This window comes from Panthera onca, chromosome C1, assembly GCF_046562875.1.
Source record: "Panthera onca isolate mPanOnc1 chromosome C1, mPanOnc1 haplotype 2, whole genome shotgun sequence".
NCBI lineage: Eukaryota > Metazoa > Chordata > Mammalia > Carnivora > Felidae > Panthera > Panthera onca.
In genome coordinates, this window is record NC_138346.1 from 178,119,606 (window position 1) to 178,141,972 (window position 22,367).

General features: G+C 43.6%; 2 protein-coding genes and 1 long non-coding RNA gene across 5 annotated transcripts in view; 2 read left to right on the forward strand and 1 right to left on the reverse strand.

Moving 5' to 3' along the window:
- YIPF1 (Yip1 domain family member 1) overlaps positions 1 to 10,962 on the forward strand; it is a 36,864-nt gene extending 25,902 nt beyond the window's left edge. For both annotated transcript variants that reach the window (XM_060626859.3, XM_060626858.3), the window contains one exon: positions 10,414 to 10,962. The gene's annotated coding sequence lies outside the window, so the exon portion shown is untranslated. The remainder of the gene's footprint in view (positions 1 to 10,413) is intronic.
- LOC144617249 (uncharacterized) lies at positions 600 to 18,697 on the reverse strand. The gene is made up of 2 exons (XR_013557602.1): positions 18,352 to 18,697; positions 600 to 898 (listed from the first exon to the last, which is right to left on the reverse strand). It is a non-coding gene; the product is annotated as an uncharacterized LOC144617249 (long non-coding RNA).
- Positions 18,698 to 18,706: 9 nt separating this feature from the next.
- The window catches only part of NDC1 (NDC1 transmembrane nucleoporin), a 45,652-nt gene continuing 41,991 nt past the window's right edge, over positions 18,707 to 22,367 (forward strand). Inside the window, exons 1-2 of one of the 2 annotated variants that reach the window (XM_078451890.2) lie at positions 18,707 to 18,995; positions 20,283 to 20,403. In XM_078451890.2, coding sequence (XP_078308016.1) covers positions 18,939 to 18,995; positions 20,283 to 20,403 — 178 coding nt within the window. In that variant the 5' untranslated portion in view covers positions 18,707 to 18,938. The remainder of the gene's footprint in view (positions 18,996 to 20,282; positions 20,404 to 22,367) is intronic. The other variant, XR_013557601.2, reaches the window with a different exon arrangement.

Sequence of the window (22,367 nt, forward strand, 5' to 3'; positions counted from 1 at the left end):
CCCACCTTCCCCTCTTCCTCTCTTCACATGGGGATGTAATGTCAGAATCAAAGGTCAGAGCCCTTGCAGATAGGATGGGCTTCCCTCCCCCTTTTAATAATAAGGAAGCTGAGGCCAAGAGAGGACAGTGCCTTGCCCAAGGCCATCCCAGACTTTTGTAGCAAACCAACATGTGTAATATCACACTTCATTCTGCAAAATACTTTCCAGATCACTCTCTCTCTGTCCACTCTCACCAGCCTTGTTGACCCCATTGTATAGATGAGGAAGATGGACTTAAGAAGTCTGAGTTGACTAAGTTCACCTACCTCTTAGAGGCAGAGCTTGGACCCAAACTCATGTATTCTGAAGCCAATTTTGGAGGTTTTTCTGATTTCCTACCTTGAAGGCTGATGTTGTTTTTATTAATAAAACTTTCAGGCTCCCACTGCTGGCTTTTGGCCTCTTTTTTGGAGCCCTCCTTTGCTGGTCTAGAGATGCTTCAGTTCATAGAATCCATACTTCTTTGGTTGCACAACCTATCAGTTAAGAATTTAAGAATGTGAGGGCTGTATTAATTATCTATGGCTGCCTAACAATATTACCTCAAACCTAGCACCTTAAATGACACTCATTTATTAGTTCGCGGTTTCTGTGCATCAGGAATCTAGGCATAGCTTAGCTTGGTTCTCTCCTTCAGGTTCTCTTACAGGGCTGCGCTCAAAGTGTTGGCCTGGGCTGGGGTCTCATCTGAGAGCTGGACTGGGGAAGGATCTTCCTCCAAGCTCACATGGTTGTTGGCTGGATTCACTTCCTTATAGCCTGTTGACTGAAGGCTTCCTTGCTAATTGTCAGCTGGAGGCTGTCCCCAGTTTCTTGCCACATAGGCCTCTCCATAGGCTCACCAGCGTCATCAAAGCTGTAAATGGAGATAATCGACAGTCAGGAAGACAGAAGATCTGTAACATAAAATAACCGTAGAAATGATATATATCACCTTTGCTGTATTCTTTTGATTAGAAGCAGGTTACAAGTCTTGCTCATACTCAATGGGAGGGGATTATACAAAGGCATGAATACCTGGAGGCAGGGATCATTGGAGGGCATTTTAATTTTATTTTATTTTTCACCTTTATGAGGGAATCATTAACAAATAAGATGATACAGGTATTTAAAGTGTACATCATGATGATTTAATATACGTGTACATTGTATGGAGTCCATTGTGCTGTCTGCCACAAGCACATACTCTAGTAATATGTGTGTAGTGTTTACGTATTTTGTTGTCAATCCATACAGTAACTATTAAAGCGTAGTTTCTTCTTTTTTTGATGAAAAATAGATATTAATAGAAGTTCTAACATTTTTCCTCCATTACCTCAGTGGGTTGTTTTTGCAGCCCACCGCCTTAGAATGAGCATGTGGTAGCTTGTTTGCCTCATGGTTTGATTGTCTACACATTTGTTCAGCTCCTCTTGCAGATGGATTTCATTGACTGTTGCAGAGAAGGCCCTAGGACAAGGCGGGTCTCTTCCTGAGATTGAGTTTCATGGGGAAGAGACTGAGTCTAATTGGACTTGGACTCCCCAGTGCTTGGCCCAATGCCTGCCTGGCACAGACAGAGCGAGTGCTCAGTCAAAGTTGGGTGGTTGGAGGCGACCCTTTGTAAGATTAAGGCAAGAGTGGGATGTGGGCTTTTACCAGAGGTGTCTTGGCTCACGGAGCTCCAGACATCATTTACTCTCTCGCTCAGTGTTTACTTGAGGTGACTCTGTGGTCCCCCATGGGCCAGGCATTGGGGACCTAGAGAATCAGATGCAATCTGCCATGGGGAGCCTCGGTCCATGGGTAAAATAGCTAAACAGATAATAAGCAGATTATGTGAGACGTGCCCTACCCAAATTGTGAATTGATGAGCGTGGTGGGAGCACAGAAGCACTGACTCATTTGGCCTGAGGGAAGGCTTCGCAGAAGGGATCTTGTTTGAGTCTGGCCCTGAAGGTTGAGCAGAAGCAATCAATTACCTGTTTTTCTGAAGAGTGGTCAGCTTCCCATGGCATTTGGGAAGGTGAGGTCATAGGTTGTTCATTGGGACACAATGATGCGATGTGGGCTCACCTCACTGGGAATAAGAAAATCTGAGCTCAGCTGGAGGATAGAGGTAGAGACCACAAGGGCAACAGTTGCTTGGATCTCTCTGCCTTGGTCGAGAATACCTGATACCAGCCTGGGTGAGGGGCTCTTTCAGCCTCATCTTGCATTAGGACTTGAGTTCCTTCCTTATATTTTATTATGAAAGCTCCGACTAATGTCCCAGGTGCTGTAAACCTTCAGAGAGTCAGAAACTGGCATCTGAGAAAAGCCTGGACCCCAGGACCTTTGCAGACCTCCCATCCTGATTTATACAAATTTGACACCTTTGGGCTTTGCTCAGATCTATAAACTTGGGTGTCAGTGTCTCCATTTGGCCTCACGTCTACAAATGAGATAGTGATGAACAGTTTCTTTGGAGCTTCCCTGGCAGAAGCATCAATCGCTTTGCCAATGAGGGGTCTGTCTAGAGCCCCAGGCACTGTAGATTTATGAGCTGGCTGCCTTCTACTGTAATCTTAAGCCTCCCAGCTTTCACTGAAAAAGAATGGCTTCTAATCTCGCAGATAACCTTCCTTATATAAATCTGTGCATTGGAGGGCTTAGCATAGTATGGATTATGGGAAGAGCTCTGTCTGGAAACTCAGGATCACAGAGGAGCTTCTGATTACTTGTGATCAGAGAAATTACCCCTGTATAAGTCATTGAGATATTATAGAGAATATTTGGCTCTCTTCTTCCCTCCTTTCCTTCCTTCTTTCCTTTGCTCTTTCCTTCCTTTTTAAAAATTAACTTATCACCTGAGGGCCAGTGCCATTTCTTCTCTGAGCCAAGACCCTGGGGAAGCCTAGAAACTACCTTGGGAGTCTTACTTTGGCTTGTAGGAGGGAGTTTCTGAAGGACCGCATTCAGACGGGGGGTGCCTTCCCAGGAGCAGTGATAAGTGGGTCTGTGTGGAGAGGAAGGTGGCCAGCAGATAATTATACTGCAGTGTGATGGGGCTTTAATAAGAGATGAGCAGAGGACTGGAGAAGATTCCTTTGTCATTAAAACCCTCCTGATTTGATACCTAGGGTTTATGTGCAATTATCCTTTCACTCACTTGGGTCAGGAGTGTTCCTTTGGTCAACTAAAGCTACAAACCCTTTTGCTATGTTTATACACATCAGTTCCATTCTGAAATCAGCTTTAACCCAGTGCTATCATCCTCTTTAACACAGCATCCAAACAGCAGGACTTTATACCACGGCTAACACTGTTTTCTACCAGCCCCTTATTTTCTACACAATGTCTGAAAAGTCCCTGCGCAGAGAATCCATTTTCGGTTTCTGCACTATTTCTTCATTGCTCTTCTTCCTGGTTCTCTTTCTTTGGAGTCATTTGGGGGAACTTGGGTTGGAGAGTGGGTCAACACAATAACTTCTTATTCCTTTTTAAACTTATTTTGTGGGAAGTCTTTAAACACAGGCAAAAGTAGAGTGAACAGTATAACGAATCTCCACATACCCATGGCTCACTTTCCACAGTTTGTCAGCTTGTGGTCAGCCTTATTTCATCCACACACCCATCTAGTCCCTCCTATTCATTTGAAGCCAATCTCAGGTATCCTATTATTTGATGCACAAATATTTAAATTCTGAATCTATAAAAGATACTTTTAAAAACACGACCATAACACCATAGTCATATCTAAAAAAAATGATAACTCCTTAATGCAGGCATACCTCCTTTTTACTCAGCTTTGCTTATCGTTCTTCACAGATACTGTGTTTTGTACAAATTGAAGGTCTGGGGTAGCCAGGTCTATCGGCACCATTTTTCCAAAAGCATTTGCTCACTTTGTGTTTCTGTGTCACGTTTTGGTAATTCTTGAAATATTTTAAACTTCTTCATTATCGTTATGTCTGTTATGGTGATCTGTGATCACTGATCTTTGATGTTACTTACTATTGTAATTGTTTTGCGGTGCTATGATCTACGCCCATGTAAAATGGTAAACTTAATCAGTAAAGGTTATGTGTGTTCTGACTGCTCCAGTGACTGGCCATTCCCCCATCTCTCTCCCTCTCCTTGGGCTTCTCTGTTAAAGACACAATAATATTGAACTTAGTCCAATTAATAACCCTACAATGACCTCTGAGTGCTCAAGTAAGAACAGACACACATCTGTCACTTTAACTCAAAAGCTAGAAATGACGGGTGCCGGGGTGGCTCAGTTGGTTAAACATATGACTTTGTCTCGGGTCTCGTTCTCACTGTTCGTGAGCTTGAGCCCCACATCAGGCTCTGTGCTGACAGTGCTGGGCCTGCTTCTGATTCTCTGTCTCCCTCTCTCTCTCCTCTCTCTCCTCTCTCTCTCAAAATAAATAAATAAACGTTAACACAAAACAAAACAAAAGCGAGAAATGACTAAGCTTATAGTGAGGAAGGCATGTCAAAATCTGAGATAGGCCGAAAATTAGGCCTGTTGTGCTGGTTAGCCAAGTTGTGAGTGCAAAGGAAACGTTCTTGAAGGGAGTAAAAAGTGCTACTCCAGTGAGCACATGAAAGATAAAAAAGTAAAACAGACTTATTGCTGATATGGAGAAAGTTTGAGTGGTCTGGATAGAAGACCAGCCACAACATTCCCGTAAGCCAAAACCTGATCAAGAGCATGGCCCTAACTTTCTTCATTTCTGTGAAGGCTGAGAGGAAGCTGCAGAAGAAAAGTTGGGAACTACCAGAAATTGGTTTACAGCTTTAAGGAAAGAAGCTATCTCCATAACATGAAATTACAAGGTGAAGCACCAAATGCTGATGTAGAAGCTGCAGCAAGTTATCCAGGAGATCTGGCTAAGCTGATAAATGAAGGTGGCTACACTAAACAACAGATTTCCAATGCAGATCTTCTTATGTTGGAAGAAGATGCCATCTAGGACTTTTATGGCTATAAAGGAAAGAAGTCAATGCCTGGCCTCAAAGCTTGCAAGGACAGGCTGGCTCTCTTGTTAGGGACTAAGGTAGCTGGTGACTTTAAGTTGAAGCCATTGTTCATTTACCATTAATAAAACCCCAGGACCCTCAAGAATTATGCTAAATCTCCACTTTCTGTGCTCTATAAATGGAACAGCAAACCCTAGATGATAGCACATCTGTTTACAACCTGCTCAGAAAAAAAGATTCCTTTCAAAATGTTACTGCTCATTGACAGTACATCTGGTCACCCAAGAGCTCTGATGGAGATGTACAAGATGGATGTTGTTTTCATGCCTGCTAACACAACATGCATTCGTAGCCCATGGATCAAGGAGTAATTTTGACTTTCAAGACATATTATTTAAGAAATAAATTTCATAAGGCTACCACTGCTGTAGTGATTCCTCGGTGGATCTGGGCAAAGTAAATTAAAAACCCTCTGGAAAGGATTCACCATTCTAGATGCCATTAAGAACATTTGTGATTCATGACGAGGTCATGAACATGAGCAGCAGTTTGAAAGATTCTAACCCTCATGGATGACTTTGAGGGGTTCAAGACTTCAGTGGAGGAAGTAACTGCAGATGGGGTGGAAAGGGCAAGAGAACTAGAATTACAAATGGAGCCTGAAGGTGGGACTGAATGGCGGCAATCCCACGATAAAACCTGAGCGCCTGAGCAGTTACTTCTTACGGATGAGCAAACAAAGTGGTTTCTTGAGATGGAATCTACTCCTGGTGGAGATGCTGTGAAGATTGTTGAAATGACCACAAAGGATTCGGGTGATCACATAAACTAGTTGATAAAACAGCGGCACGGTTTGAGAGGACTGACTTCCAATTTTGAGAGATGTTCTAACTGTCACTAAAATGCTATCCAGCAACATCACACTCTACAGGGAAATCGTTTGTGAAAAGAATCAATCCATGTGTCAGACTTCATTGATGTCTTCTGAGAAATGGCCACAGCCACTCCAGTCTTCAGCAACCAGCACCCTGATCATTTGGCAGCCATTGCCATTGAGGCAAGACCTTCCACCAGCAAAAAGATTGTGAGTCGCTGAAAGGTCAGATGATGCTTAGCATTGTTTAGCAATAAAGTATTTTTTAAGTTAAAGTATGTACATTTTTTAGACCTAATGCTATTGCACATTTAACAGGCTATAATATAGTGTAAACATAACTTTTATGTGCTCTGGAAAACCAAAAAGCTCATTTGCTTTCACCTTATTGTGGTGTTCACTTTACTGCCATGGTATGGAATATCTCCACCATATCTCTGAGGTATGCCCGTATCAAATATTCTTTAGTGTTTGAATTTCATCTTGCAATTTATTGATGTATCTCTTAAATGTTTTTCAAATTATAGATTCCTACTCCATTTCCCTCTCTCTCCCTTTACCATGTATTTGTTGAAGAATCATTTATCCTGTAGCTTCTCACTGTCTGGATTCTGCTGACTGTATCCGTATGGTGTCGTTTAACGTGTTGCTCTGTCTTCTGTTTTCTGTAAATGGTGGTTGTATCTAATGGTTTGTTCAGATTCAGCATTGGTCGGTTGGTTGGTTTTGGCAAGACTACTTGATATGTGGTGGTAAATTCTTCCACCCATAAACTCATAATGTGTAATTATCTCTTTTACTCTTTGATATTAGTGACCATTAATAAGCAATGCCTACATCTGTTCATTCATTAGGGCTTCCAAAATGGTGATATTTCAATTCCATCTTTGCTTCTTTGTTTACTAACTAGAATATTTATTTAAAAAAATTTTTTTTAATGTTTTTTGAGAGAGAGAGAGACAGACAGACAGACAGAGCATCAGTAGGGGAGGGGCAGAGAGAGACAGAAACACAGAACCTGAAGCAGGCTCCAGGCTCTGAGCTGTCAGCACAGAGCCCAACGCGGGGCTCAAAGTCACGAACTGCGAGATCATGACCTGAGCCGAAGTTTGCCGCTTAACCGACGGAGCCACCCAGGCACCCCTAGAATATTGCTTTTATAAAAACTTCCCTTTATCTACTCTTTGGCTATCCAGTGATATAGTTTTTATAGAAGAGCAGAATAAATGATTTATTTTTCACCTATTTTCAAAATAGTAGTTGGTTTAGCAGCACGCGGCAACAGTGACCAACTAATTTCAGTCCATCACAAGTATTATGCTTATCAGTACTCAAATTGTCCCATCTTTGGCTGATGGGAACCTCTTCAAATTGGCCTGGGTCCTGTTGGCACGGCCCTAAGAGTTTCTGATGACTGCCTTGTTATCTGTCATAACAAAATTTTCCGGGCTTATTCTGAACATTTCCTGTCCGAGACCCAGGTTGACTCATGTCTCGAAGGAGCCTCGGTCCTGTTCAGTGGAGAAGTGGTAAACTGCCAGATCGTTGTAGGGGTCTTGGCTGTTTACGGGCCTTTTCACTGTTCAGAGTCGGGAAACAGATTTGTGGTTTGCTTGGTTATTTATTTTTTTAAAGAAGATACATTGTGAGTTCATACCCAGCCTTTCAGTTCTTACGTAGCACTACAGAGTTTTCACTAAATTGCTTTTATCTTATATCTGCATCTCCTTTCTCACCTGAGGATCTCGCTTTTCAACAATACCAGCAGTGGTAAAATTGGCCTGTCACATAAGTACTTAATTGTTGTATCCAGGCACTCACAATGGTCTAATAATAACAGCAACAGCATTACCATTAATTACTGGGAATATTGCTCTAAAACCTTTTAATTTTTGTTTTGTTTTGTTTTGTTGCGTTTTGTTTAAGTTCTGGAATTCCCTTCCCTGGCTCACCTGCTTGGAAGCTCACTATTTATTCTTCAGGACTCACTTCAGATACCCTCTCCTTGGGGAAGTTTATATTACTTACTCCTCTGTGCTGTCCTACAGCTCGTTGTATGTTCCTCTGTTATGGCAATTTTTTTCTATTTATTGTAATCTAGACTGAGAATTCCTTGAGAGCGGAGACGTATTTACCAGTATACCCGCAGCATCCAGCAGGCATTTGAGGAAAGCTTCGTTTTGAACGAGTGACAGTTGATACACCAATCACATGCACATATCCTCGGTTTGTTTGCCAGGTTACTTAGGAACTTTCATTCATTCAAAGAGAACTACCCTTTGCTACTTTTTGCTGGGTGACTGGGGTGAACAATAGTGATAAGTCCTTACCCTCACAGATTTTACACCTTGATTTTCTATCCCATGTGCTCAGACAGACTAGAAGGCCCTGCTAAATTTAAGAGAGAACTTCTGATTGGAGCACCTCCAATCAGGCTTGGGTGCAGGGCTGTATCGATGAACAGGACACGGGGCATGCCTGTGCCACAGTGGGGCCAAAAGTGGGGAGCCAAAAGTGGCCAGGAATCGGGTGTTCGGCAGGGAAGAGGTGAGGGGGTTCTGGCTGTTGGTGGCATTATGGGCCAAGTCTGGCACAAAGTATCATCTGACTTGCCACCCTCTGGCCCAAGCCCCAGGAATTCCCAGCCTCTGTCCCACAGGCTACCTATAAAGGTTGGCAGCAGGGCAAGGGAATTTTCTGTCTGCACTTCCTCCTCTAGTCTTGACATTAATTTGGAACAGGCAGCTAGAGAGATGAGAGAAAAAGAGTATATTTATGAAAATAAGATCTTTAGTGCCTGCCCTGTGGGTTCGTTTGTCCCTACCTTTATTTAGCATTTCAAAAACCTGAGTTGATGTTTACCAGAAGGCCAGTCAGGACTTTAGGTTCTAACAATCCAGCAAATCCCAGCATTCACCCTTCTCAAACCACTTTTCACAGATATATTGTTGACAGCATTTCCCTTTTCTGGAGCCGGGCCATTAAGGTACATTCCCCTGTCTTAGCCCCACCCTGCTAGTGTGGTCAGATGCCGACGTGTAGGTGTGATACTGCCCCTGATGGTTTCTAAGGAGGCCTGGCACATTCTCTTAGGTTCAAGGCCATTTATTAGGAAACCCTCTCTGCCACATTTCTTAACCACCCCCCTGAGATATAAATATATTTCTGGCGCCTCTTTCCAAATTCCCATCTATTGCAAATCCCCAACTGGGTGTACCAACAGATGACTCAAATTCATTATGTTCGAAACTAAACTCACCCCCACCCCCATCAGATCCTCCTTGTATTTTCCTGACTCAGTGGATGGCACTACCATCCACACCGCCCCTGACTTCAGACTAGGTTAGATTCTTCATCATACTCTCTCACAGTTACCATACAGTTGTAATTAACATAAGTAATGTTTTATGTATTTGTTTCCTCTGTAGTTTCTGCCGCTAGACTGTAATTTCTTGAGAGTTAGGACCACATCTACCTTATTCATCACTGTACCCAGTGCCTGACACATCTGACACATGAGTCCTCGCTCAGTATTTGTTGGATTAATTAAGAAATCCAGGGGCGCCTGGGTGGCTCAGTCAGTTAAGCGTCTGACTTCGGCTCAGGCCGTGATCTCGCGGTCCGTGATTTCGAGCCCTGCGTCGGGCTCTGTGCTGACCGCTCAGAGCCTGGAGCCTGTTTCAGATTCTGTGTCTCCCTCTCTCTCTGACCCTCCCCCGTTCATGCTCTGTCTCTCTCTGTCTCAAAAATAAATAAACGTTAAAAAAAAAAAAAAAAAAAGAAATCCAACCCAGTCACCCAAGGTAGAAACCTCATCATCAATGTAGATTCCTCTCTCTTATCATCTACATCTTATCTATCAGCAAAATTTGTCTATTCTACCCCTGAAATGTTTCTCAGATCTGTCCTATCAGTACTATACCTGGTGTTCAGGATCTAATCATCTCACATTTGGACTGTGGTAATAACTTTATGGGTTTCTCTATCTCTTTTCTTTTTTTCCTTCTAATCTATCCGATGTGTAGCCAAAGCGGTTTACAAAAAATTATAAACTGTGTCACTCCTCTATTTAAAAACTTTTTGGGGGCCTCCTATTGTCTAAAAGACAAAATCTAAACTCCTGGGAGAGTGGGATCTATCCCGAATTTAATTGTCCTGCCTCATATCCTGCCATTGTCCCCTACATAACCACATGTTTCAACAACCACAAACAGTTCCCCAGTTCCCAAATCTTTTTATGTGTCTCCATATTTACTTTCTTCCTCCTCTAGCACCTAACACAGCTGTCACAAAGACAAGAGAAAGAAGGATGGGTGAAGGGAACTGTGGGGTCTGGTAGAGAAAAATCACTGGATTTCCAAAGAAACAGAGGAAAACTTTTAAAAATGTCATCTTCCCTCCAATGGTAAGCCTTGAAGCTCGTGAATCAGGGCTCAAGGCTGTCTGGTATTGAAGCTATACCTCTAAACATAAATACCGTCCTGCAGTTTAGCTCCTTTCCGTGTGGGGGACTCTTCATCTTAAAAGTTCCTCTTTCTGTTTTTCAGTTCTCTTTTATGTGTTTTGGCGTGTGTCTCCTTTGGACGTGGCATCTACTGCAGGAAAGCAGAACGACCAAGTGCAGGAAAACTGATGCAATGGCACCACCTTTGGCATCTATCTGTAAGGTGTCACCCTGAAACCCAGTCACCTAAATTTAACACACAGCAATTAAGTGTTGTTCAGCGCCTGTGTCTTTCAGCTCTTCTTTCTCAACTGTCAATTACCATCGGGACTATGCCCTGATTTGGAATGGAACACAAGGGAACGTGGTATGTGTGCCTGCCATTTGCCTCTCGCTGTCATGTGACATGCTTCACATTAGGTCTGCCCTTGATACGTGGAATGGATCCATCCTGAGCTTCTCATGTCTTTGTTCTGGATGTTCCTCTAAGGTGATCCTCTCCTCTCCAAATGCTTGCCATCCTAAAGTGGCCAAACTGTATGAACTTTGGTTCGGATCCACTGGGAGCCTGAACATTTGTCTTTGGTGACCTGACTCTGAGCAAGCAAACCTAATCGTTGCAAATAAATACCTCATAGAATGTCTGTCTGCATTTCATGACTTTGGTCTCAAGTTCTTCCTTGATGTTTTATCTTTAGTATGCTGGAGGCTGCTGGGAATCTTGATTTATTTAATGCGCTAGCTGTTGGGGTGAGGGACATTGGAATTGTTCTTCCTAGAAGTAGGGAACAGAAGGATTAAAGACCATGCTCACTTACAACCTATTCTGACACACACATTTTAGTAAAAACTTGGAGGGCACTTTGAGTGCCTCTTTGAGGTGGCATGACTCCTGGCTAGGGTGCCTTAAGGGGGGAAACCAGTGACGCCTCTCGGATACTTTTAAAATACATTGTATTCAAAATGCGTAGCACCGAGGAAGCTGAGCTTCTGCCAAGTCAGGATTGCTGATTCCCTACTGTTCTGTTACCCTCTTCAGGATGGGATTTTCCAATGTATTTCTGAGACAGCCACAAAGACGCACTCGGTCTTAAAAAGCTGATCACACAGAAAAAGTAAGATGCGTACCAATTCCGGCTCCAGTGAGCTTAAGATGACCTTGGCAAACCTCCCATCAAGTGCAGAGTATTCCTCCCACTGATTTACTTAACACATATAGGTTGTGCACCTACTATGTGCTGATCACCATTCTAGGAAGTGGGACTAGAGCAGTGAACAAAACAGACAAGGTCCCTGAGCCCCTGGATCTCACCGTCACATGATTACTGCTGGGCAGTCGCCAGCCTCGGCCTCTCCAACGCCGCCATCTCCTCCTCGAACAACTCCTGTGTGTACCTCTGCACCTTTCACTGCTTGGTCCGGGCTCTACCCCTGGACCTCTCAGATCAGGTCTGAGCTGTCTTCCCTTTGTTGACTTCAGATGTTTGAAAACAGCTCTTCTGCACCCCCTGCGTCTTCTCCAGCAAAGTGTTTCTTCTTCTTTTTTTCTTTTTAATGTTTATTTACTTTTGAGACAGAGAGAGACAGAGCATGAGCGGAGGAGGGGGAGAGAGAGAGGGAGACACAGAATCCAAGGCAGGCTCCAGGCTCTGTTATTTTTTGACACAGAGAGAGACAGAGCATGAGCGGAGGAGGGGTAGAGAGAGAGGGAGACACAGAATCTGAAGCAGGCTTCAGGCTCTGAGCTGTCAGCATAGAGCCCAACGTGGGGCCCGAACTCACGAGCCATGAGATCATGACCTGAGCCGAAGTCAGACACCCAACCTACTGAGCCACCCAGGCGCCCCGCTAAGTGTTTCTTTTATCTTCAAGGACTCTTCAAAGAACTTGGTGTCTGTACCTTCTGGTCACCCTCTGAAATGGTACCCTGGTGCTCTTTCTTTAAAATTTAACTCGGGGCGCCTGGGTGGCTCAGTCAGTTAACCGGCCAACTTTGGCCCGGGTCATGATCTCGTGGTCCGTGAGTTTGAGCCCCGCGTCGGGCTCTGTGCTGACAGCTCAGAGCCTGGAGCCTGTTTCGGATTCTGTGTCTCCCTCTCTCTGACCCTCCCCCGTTCATGCTCTGTCTCTCTCTGTCTCAAAAATAAATAAACGTTAAAAAAAATAAATAAATAAAATTTAACTCCTGCTGCCCAAGGCAGTGATTCTTATACATGTGGGTCCTGTGAATTCCCTGTACAGGCCATTTGCAACCTCCCCTTCCTGTCCCCTAGCAAGAGTGGCAGGACTCCGATTGAAGAATAGAAGCATATTGTGAAATGATAAATCTATACATTGGTCTCTGCCACTGTTTCTGACCGAGCTGCTAAGACCCTTGCCATTTCCTGGATGATAAAGAGTGTCTGACAGAGCTCCCAAATCTCTTGGAATTTCCTAGGTAGTGGAACATTAAAAAAATTTTTTTTTAATGTTTTATTTATTTTTGAGACAGAGACAGAGCATGGGCAGGGGAGGGGCAGAGAGAAAGGGAGACACAGAATCCGAAGCAGGCTCCAGGCTCTGAGCTGTCAGCACAGAGCCTGATGCGGGGCTCAAACTCACAAACTGCGAGATCATGACCTGAGCTGAAGTCGGACGCTCAGCCGACTGAGCCACCCAGGTGCCCCTGGAGCACTTATTTATTTATTTATTTTTAAGTTTATTTATTTATTTTGAGAGAGACAGAGATAGCGCAAGTGGGGGAGGGGCAGAGAGGGAGACAGAGCATCCCAAGCAGGCTCCACACTGTCAGCTTGGAGTCTGATGTGGGGCTTGAACTCACGAAACCATGAGATCATGACCTGAGCCAAAACCAAGAGTCGGACACTTAACTGACTGAGCCACCCAGGCACCCTTTTTTTTTTTCCTAATGAGGTGACTCTTGGGAGGCTCTGGAGGGGGCTGGTCACCAGGAAGACCAGGCCATGATTAGAAGCTTGGAACTTTCAGCCCCACTCCCCATTCTCTGGAGAGAGGTGAGGGGCTGGAAATGGAGGTAATAATCAATCATGCTTATGTGATGATGCCTCCATAAAAGTCCCAAAAGGACGGGGTTTGGAGAGCTTCTAGGTTGGTGAATACAACCACATGCCCAGAGGGTGGTGCACCCCAACTCCAAGAGGGACAGAAGCTCCTGTACCTGGGACCCTTCTAGAACTCGCCCTGTGTATCTCTCCATCTGGCTGTTTATTTGTATCCTTTAAAATGTTCTTGGTAATGAATCAGCAATAGTGAATAAACTGTTTTCCTGGGTTCTGTGAGCAAATTGTCAAACTCAGGGAGGAGGTCATGGGAACTAACAATTTATAGCCAGGTCAGACAGAAATCATGGGTAACCTGGGAACCCACTATTAGCAATTGATGTCTTAAGTCAGCAGGGTGGTCTTGTGGGAGGGTGCCCTTAACCTTTGGGTCTGTATTACCTCCAGGCAGTTAGTGGCAGAATTGCTTGGTGTGGAAAACCCACACATCTGGTCACAGAAGTGTTGTTAAGCGTTAAAGTGAAGGAGAGTAGTGAGTTTTTCCCAGGCATACATAAATATCCATGTTTGAGGGAGAATTTAGTTACTACTGAGTACTTTTAAGTGTGGTATGACTGGTAAAGTTTAAAAAAAAATGTTTAGAGATTATTTAATACATTGGTCAGGATTTAATTTCTAAGTAAGGATGTTAGACACAACCACCCTCATAAATTAGCACCATCATCTTATAAAAGAGAGAACATTATAATATCAAATAATCTGGAGGGGCATAATTTCAGTACTAAAGAAGCTGACTACTTTGTTCATTTTTTCTCACCTATGAAGGACCAGTGAACATTTCATGAACCAGACGGCCCTGCCATTTGGGGGCCCCTGCTCTTGGGACCTCCGTGAAGCACTTACAAATTGTATTCAACCTTAAAAAAATTCTGAAAAGCAATAGCTTAAACAAATTAGTAGTTTTACTTTTCTCACACAAATAGAAGTTTAGAGATAGCCCCACCGAGGTTAATATAGCTGCTTCATGATGCCCCTAGAGAGTCTGACTTATTTTCATTTTTCTTTGGTTCAACAGTCTTTAGCATGAATTTGCCATCATCTGATCCCAAGATGTCTGCTGTCTTCCAGCAAAGTGTAGGCCGTAAGGAGTCCAGCTTCAAGCCAGAACCCTATATCTTTCAGGCTTGACCATAGACAGTTAGGGGCTATGTACCTAAAGACCTTTACCTGACAGGCTCTGGGAAAGCTGCCCACTGCACACCAGACTAGGTGCATGGCCTTAGCACTGTGCTCTCTGAGGGGAGTTGCAGTCAGGGGCTCTGGGCTCACCCTACCATCACCCCAGCCTTGTTCTTTTGCAAATCTGCATTTCTAGTGCAGCTTCCTTCCTTTGGAGGCCTCCTGATGGAGCTAAGGGATGAGGGCCCTAGCTATGGCCTCTCTCAGGTGCCTCTGCTAGACCAACATACTCGGGGGTTGGGGTGAGGTTGGGGTCTTGAAGATGTTTTCTCCACTCTGACCCAGTATTCAGTACCTTTCTACCCATAGCCCTCTCCCTCCTCCTACCCTTCAGGGCTGTAAAATGGCAGGCGACTTTTGTTTAGGGATCCTTTGGCAGTAAGACCGCGCCACATCTGTACCAATCCACCGGACCCTTGCCTGTCACTGTTCCATGGAGAAAAATGAACATTAGGGGAGTCAGTGCTTTCTCCTATTTAGTGTCTTGCTTATACCATCACAGTAAATGATTAAGACTTGACTGTAACTATTCATGTTTACTACTCAGACACCTGGCAGCTCAGCACTCCAGCTCAGCTCAGCTTTTGACAGGAAGGGAAAGGGCAAAAGGGGTTGACCAGTTGGACCCACCTTTGAATAAGCTTTCTCCAAAACTGCATTTAATGTCTTATGCTTATATCTCATTGGTCAGAACTGTATCACATGGTCATCCCTAGCTGCAAGGGAGGCTGGGAAATGCTCTTTAGCTGGACACACTGCCACCCTGAATGAAACCAGAATGAGTTTTAGACAGATAGCTATTACATCTTGGAACTTTTAGAAAAGTTAATGGATGGTGGTTTTTCCATTGTCAGTTTGATTTCACCGGTTGGCGTCATATGAAGATTTAAGAGAAAAGAATTCTGAGAAGATGGCAGTGGCATTTTTGAATCTCCCCAAATTCCTCCATTAAAAACAGAACATCTGGGATAGCAAAACCAAAACCTATGGACAACATCTACAACAAACCTGAGTGACAAGATGTCAAACCCCAAAAATCAAGCTGGTGGAAACCACTAGCAACTCAAAGACTCACATGGTATTAGCACTTTTGTGGAAAGAAGCAAAGGGAAGCAGCTTAGCTTCTGAGAAATCTAAAAATGAGAGAACCTCAAAATAGCCAAGAGGTACTCCCTAGAGAGGACAGTAGGCCAGTGGGAGAACAGCAGCTGGATTCGAGGGCAGTTTTGTGCAACCCAGTTTGCAGCTGATGAGCGCAGGGGGTCTGAAGTAAGGTCTGAAGAAGTTGGAGCAGTCCAGGTCCTGTGGACTCTCAAAACCAGCCGAAGGCTCTTTCCAGGACATCAGAGCAGAAACTGCAAGGAATGGGATACAGATAGAGTAGGCCAGAGATATTTGGGGCACAGAAAAGGGAAGTCAGAGGAGAGTGGGGGAAGGGCACACAGCCAGGAGGTCTCAGAAAGTGTGAAGCTATGTGTTTGAACGCTTTGTGAAAACAGAAAAAGAATCTGTAGAACCTTGAATTTAGCGAAGCCAACCTAAGTCACCCATCCTTCCTAAGTGTGCAGGAGAACTAATTTCATAGAAAAATGAGCAACAGAAAGGACCGCAGTCACATCTCATCGTGAAGTTATTATTAGAAAAATGAAAATACAGAGCAGAATGATATCCCTAATGATATGAAAACATTCCAGAAGACACACCCACAAAATCACATGAAAAGGCTAACTTAGTATTTCAAAATAAGCTAAAGTAAGTTAAGGAAATAGTGCAAGTTCCTGCTCAACAGCCATGGGGTAGTTCTAACAGCAACACTGGCGCTCCCTTCGTGTGTGTGTGCGTGTGTGTGTGCGTGCATGCGTGCGTGCGTGCTTATGGCTCTAATACAGGAGTAGCACCTTCATAATGTTTGGATAAGGACTCCCTCCTCCCTTTTGCTACTGCAACCCTATTCTTTCTCCCGTATGTTGTTCAGCCCTTCTAATACTTTTGTTATCAATTCTCTGCATTCAGTCCCTCTTTGATTTAGATAACAAAGTTTGTTATCCTGAACAGACACTTTCTGATGTAGTTACTTCCATTCATTCTTCTGTTCATTTAACAAACATTTATTGACTACTTTTGAATGTTATGGCATTTCAAAACAGTGATAAACAGGATAGACAAAGCCCCTGCCCACGGGAAGCTTATCTGCTAGTGAGGAACTCAGACAATAAATAAGTAGTTACACATGATGATTTCACATTGTGGTAAGTGCTCTAAAAATAAATGTGGTGTAAACAATAAATAATTGTCTCTTGTATAAATGAAGTCAGGAGGTAAGGGCAGGTAGCCTAAGGATTGGTTTAGTTGCTCCAAATAATCAAGTCTCCTTTTATCCATATTCCATGCAGCTGGATGGGGGAAGGGTTTAAGAAGGGGCAAAGACCTTGGATACCTCTCCTTCAAGGGGAGTTTCTGGGAAGCTACCACGTAAGTTTGAATACATTTTTATTGACCTGAACTCATCAGTCACCTGGCTCCACCTAGCGGCAAGGGAGACTAGGAAATGTAGCCACATGCCTAACTAAAAATTGGGGATTCTACTTCTAAGAAGTAAGGGAAGAATAGATAGGGTAGACAACCAGTAGTCTGAACAAGATACTAAAGGAACTAAACAAGGTAATCTGATCGCAAGTAACCTGGAGTGTTTAATTTTTTTTTAATGTTTGTTTATTTTTTTTTTTTTATTTTTTTTTTCAACGTTTTTTATTTATTTTTGGGACAGAGAGAGACAGAGCATGAACGGGGGAGGGGCAGAGAGAGAGGGAGACACAGAATCGGAAACAGGCTCCAGGCTCTGAGCCATCAGCCCAGAGCCTGACGCGGGGCTCGAACTCACGGACCGCGAGATCGTGACCTGGCTGAAGTCGGACGCTTAACCGACTGCGCCACCCAGGCGCCCCATAATGTTTGTTTATTTTTGAGAGTGAGAGAGAGAGTGTGAGTAGGGAGGGGCAGAGAGAGAGGGAGACAGAATCCTAAGCAGGCTCCAGGCAGCCCGACGTGGGGCTCGAACTCATGAACCGAACTGTGAGATCATGACCTGAGCCGAAGTAGAACACTTAACCGACAGAGCTACCCAGGCGTACCTCCTGGGGTGTGTTTAAGGACACTCATTTAGAATGATTCTTTATAATCTTTCTCTACCACCAGATAGAAGGTTGTCAGATACCTGATCTACCTTTGTATTCCCAGTTTGTTCTTCAGTGCTTCAGACATGATTGATATTAACATGTTTTTGGAAGTGAATATAATCTTAAAGCAACTCAGGAAACCATTATTAGCAAACATTACAAAGCACTATGTGTGATCTCAATTTCTCTCGCTAGATTGGGACTTTCTCCAGTCAGTAAATCACTGAATCTCTGTTACTAGAGTACTAAACATTGACCGTGGTATGTAATTGGGTATGTAAAAGGTGTTAGCAGTATGCCTCCAGGGATCCCACTGAGGGCTGCTGCAATCAGAGAAGATTTCATGAAGTGGAACTTGGGTTGGTAAAAACCTTTTTCCTTACTGGCAGGAAATTAATATTTGTATAGCATTTTATCATATCTTGGCAACATCACTGGATGCTTTTATTTTTATCTTTATTTTATAGGTGAAGAAATGGAGGCTAAGAGAGGGTCAAGACATTCCAATTAGCAAGTGGCAGAGCTGGAACTAGGAACTAGATCTTAGGAAACCAAATTCACCTTTATGGAAAGAAAATTTTTTCCATCAGTAAAATTAGTAAGTACCTCTGTGGAGAAGGCCACACCATCCTTTGATTTCACTTTCAGGCAGTCGATAAAGAAAACTGGGAGAAATAAGGGCCGATCATTTTGCCAGATCTAACTGCAAAATTCCGACCAATTGTCACTGTTCATATTATCGGCTTTATAAAAGACTACGATTCCCAGCATGCCACAAGGTACTTCTGGGAAGACTTCCACTCCCGGCATGCCGCACTTTGGAACTGAGTCCCAGAATGCAACGCTCCCCTTGCTCCTAGACCGCGGTCGAGACTACAGTTCCCAGCATGCAGCGCCGCCCCCAGTCTCTGGCGCCCCGGTCGTCCCTGCTTCGGGGAGACCTTTTGAACGCCAGGGGGCGGGTCCTGAAGTCCCAGCTCCCTTTGGGGGACGTGTCCGTGGGGCAGTTCTGGCGCGTTGCGCCTGTCCAGAAGAAGCCTCGAAGGGATTGGTTGGGGCCCGGGCCGGGCTTCGCTCAGGCAGCGTTTGAGGCAGCCCCAACAGGGTCCTCGTGGGGCCTTTCTCCCTTTGAACTGCTGTGGCGGGCGGGCACACTGTCTCCTGCACCCCTCAGAGTTGGGGCCGCCATCACCATGGCCACGGCTGCGAGTCGCCTCTCCGCCGGCGGGTCGCGGGACATTTTGTGGCGCGTGAGTGCTGCGCGCGCTGTGGCGCGCGCTCGTCCCGCCGCTGCAGTGGGGCCTGGCGGGCGGGTGCTAAACGCGCGTGCGCGGTGAGCGGGTGGGTGGAGGGCGGCTCCAGCGTAGCGTGGGGAGCGCGTGGGGAGGGGGCGACGCGAGGAACCGATTACGGGAATGTGCTGGGGGCATCCCGAGTGGAATCTGGTTATAGGGTGGGCGGAGCGGGCTGAGGAAAGCTGATTAGTGTGTGCGAGCGGGACGTCCTGAGTGACTTGTTATGGGGTGGGAGAGGAGTCCCAAGAGGAAGCTGGTTGGAATGAGAGGGATGACCTGCGTGGGAATTGGGGCAGGGAATGGGCAGGAGTTTCATGCAGGGGTAGTCTACCTAGTAGGTGCAAAATAAATAGCTTATTGATTACTAGGGTTAAGAAGTGGGAAGGAATGTCCAGAATTGGAAAGACTGTGGTGTGGTCTTAGCAGAGGCTGTATTCCAAGCTAAACGCTTTGAGTCCTTAAGTTTTACTTGTTCTTTATCACCTATGTTATCCATGACTGGTGTTCAGTAGACAGAAAACATGGCTGCAGTTCTTCTTTTCAAAACGTTCCCATTGCCACTGCCTTCCTTCAGGCACAGGCAGTAAACTTTGGCTGTGGGCAGTTGTGGTAGACTGCCTCCTAATTGTCTCTTGTGGGTCTTGTCCTTTCTGATCCATCTTCATTATAGCCACTTTACAAACACGAGAGTGTTTTTACCTTCCAAAATGTAAATCCGATTGTCATTTTCTTTCTTCAGACCCCTCAGTATCTCTTCTTCTATTGACTTATTCGGCATTCTATCTTGGGTCTCTTAAGTGGCAGGCTCTGGTGATCACACATGAATACAATGCATTAACTGCCTGATAATTGCTGTAGCTAATAATGGAAACGCAATTACGATATGCAGATGATTCCCATACAGTGTATACATCTTTTAGATACTAACATATCTATCAGTTAAACCTAGAGAGACAAATACAAGTTGCTGTAAAATACAGTTGTAAAACTAGATAAGACAATTCCTGCCCTTCCCCAAAGTGTGATCTTTAATGTGGCATTGGACTCTGGACTAATACAAGAATCAGTTCAGTGATAATTACAAGATTCTGTAGTCGTATGCAGTGTTATTCATAGGAGTAACCGTTATGATCTGGGTGTAAATATTAGTGTTTAACGTCCTGTATGAAAAGGTAGGATTTGCATAACTGGAATAACTGAAATAGTTTGACTTCATGATTGAGGGATTTTGTTTAATTATAGGTTTTGGGCTGGACGATAGTTGCGAGTATTGTCTGGTCAGTGCTGCTTCTACCCATCTGTACCACAGTATTTATAATCTTCAGCAGCATTGATTTATTTCATCCTATTCAGTGGCTGTCTGGTAAGTGGTACTCAGTTTGGGGAAATCAAATTTACAGGACCTACTTCTCAGCATAAAAATTGTGTTATCAAATAATTTGTTTTTCATCACTGCCTATATTGATATGGCAAAACATTCACCTTGAGGTAATCTTAAGGCTCCCTTTATGAATCACCTTTTCACTCTATAATAATATTAGTAAACCTGTCAGACTGTATTATCACATAAGCAAAAAGATAATTAGAAGGTCACATAAATGAAAACGTACCTTAATTTTTGTTTGTCTTTTTTACTGCTTTTTTTTTTTTGACATTGTCTTTTTAAGGACCAGAACTGTTCCTTTTATCTATTTAAAAATTTGGAATAGAAAATATGACATCTGTCTCTTTAAAAAACCTGTCTAAAATTGAGACTACTTCATTTCTATATTGTGATTAATAAGAAAAAGAGAAGAGAGAAAAGGGGGAAAGAGTTAAAGACTAAGAAACATAGAGTTAAATGCAAAGAGTGATGAGGAGGAAAAGATTGGAGCAGACTAAATGTTTCTCCGTGGAGACAAAAAAGTCACTACATTTATTACAATATGATTATGTTAATAATACGACCAATTATTGCCATCTACTGTGTGCCACACACTGTACTAAGCACCTTAAGTATATTAGCTGTTATCCTTCCTACAACCCTATATAATAAAGAGGTATTATCCCTACTTTATAAATGAAGAAGCTGAGACTTGGTTGTATAAGTCTGTGCAGAGTCACACAGTTAGCGAGTAACTGAACCAGAATTTGAACATTGGTCTCTGACTTCAAAGCCTGTGTTTTTCCACTATGCTACACTAGAATTAAAAAGAGAAATGTTGCCAGGATAGGTTTTGAACTCTTTAAAGTGTAAAGCTTCTTGCCTAAGGCTAAGAAGCACAAATACTCTTAATTCTTTTTATTTCCCTCTCCCCAACAAGAACGACAAATTTCTTTTGCTTTGGGAAGTGGAAAGTGTGTTGTTGATTTAACTTTCAGAAGAAAATGCCGATTTTCAGGGAGTCAGAAGCTTTACCTTGTGGTCTTTGGAGACATTGCTGCTAAAGAATTATAGTCGTGTTAAGTTTTTTGTTGAGACACCTCAGTCACTTCTTGCAGGGGTTCTACAAGGCAGATAAAATTAAGCCTTAAGCCAGCACAGGGATGGCAGGTATTTCTGTAACCACCTTGCCTGAGTCTGCATCGCTCATTGATCTTGGCCGTCTGGTCCCAACCTCCGAGTATTGAGCACTGAAATCGAGAACCATTACCAGTTGTTCTGAATTGGCACTTAAGAAAAGCTTTTTGCCATTTCACGGGCAAAGGTTTTTTAATCCTAGTAACACCTTCCCTCCAAATGGGATTTGGTTTGTGCCATTTTTCTCATCAAATGTTTCTCATCTCTTTCAACTTTTGCTCACAAAGTTCTTTTCAGAGAAACTGTGCTCTTCCCTTTCTTATTTCTAGTCACATGAATCAGTTCTTTCATTCTTTTAGTTCAGTATAATGTTTGGCTTTAATTGTGAATACTTAACAAATATTCTTTACTAATCTTGGTCAGTAAATTATACTCCTAAAAATTATAGGTTTTATTATTAAGTCTCAGCCTATACACCAAATAGATTTCCTTGTTATTTCTCTTATTTATGTTTTTAGGTGTTTTATATACACATACATATTTTATTTTTTTTTTATTATTTTTTTTTTTTTTAAATTTTTTTTTTCAACGTTTTTTATTTATTTTTGGGACAGAGAGAGACAGAGCATGAACGGGGGAGGGGCAGAGAGAGAGGGAGACACAGAATCGGAAACAGGCTCCAGGCTCCGAGCCATCAGCCCAGAGCCTGACGCGGGGCTCGAACTCACAGACCGCGAGATCGTGACCTGGCTGAAGTCGGACGCTTAACCGACTGCGCCACCCAGGCGCCCCTACACATACATATTTTAAACTTGGCCATATTTTTG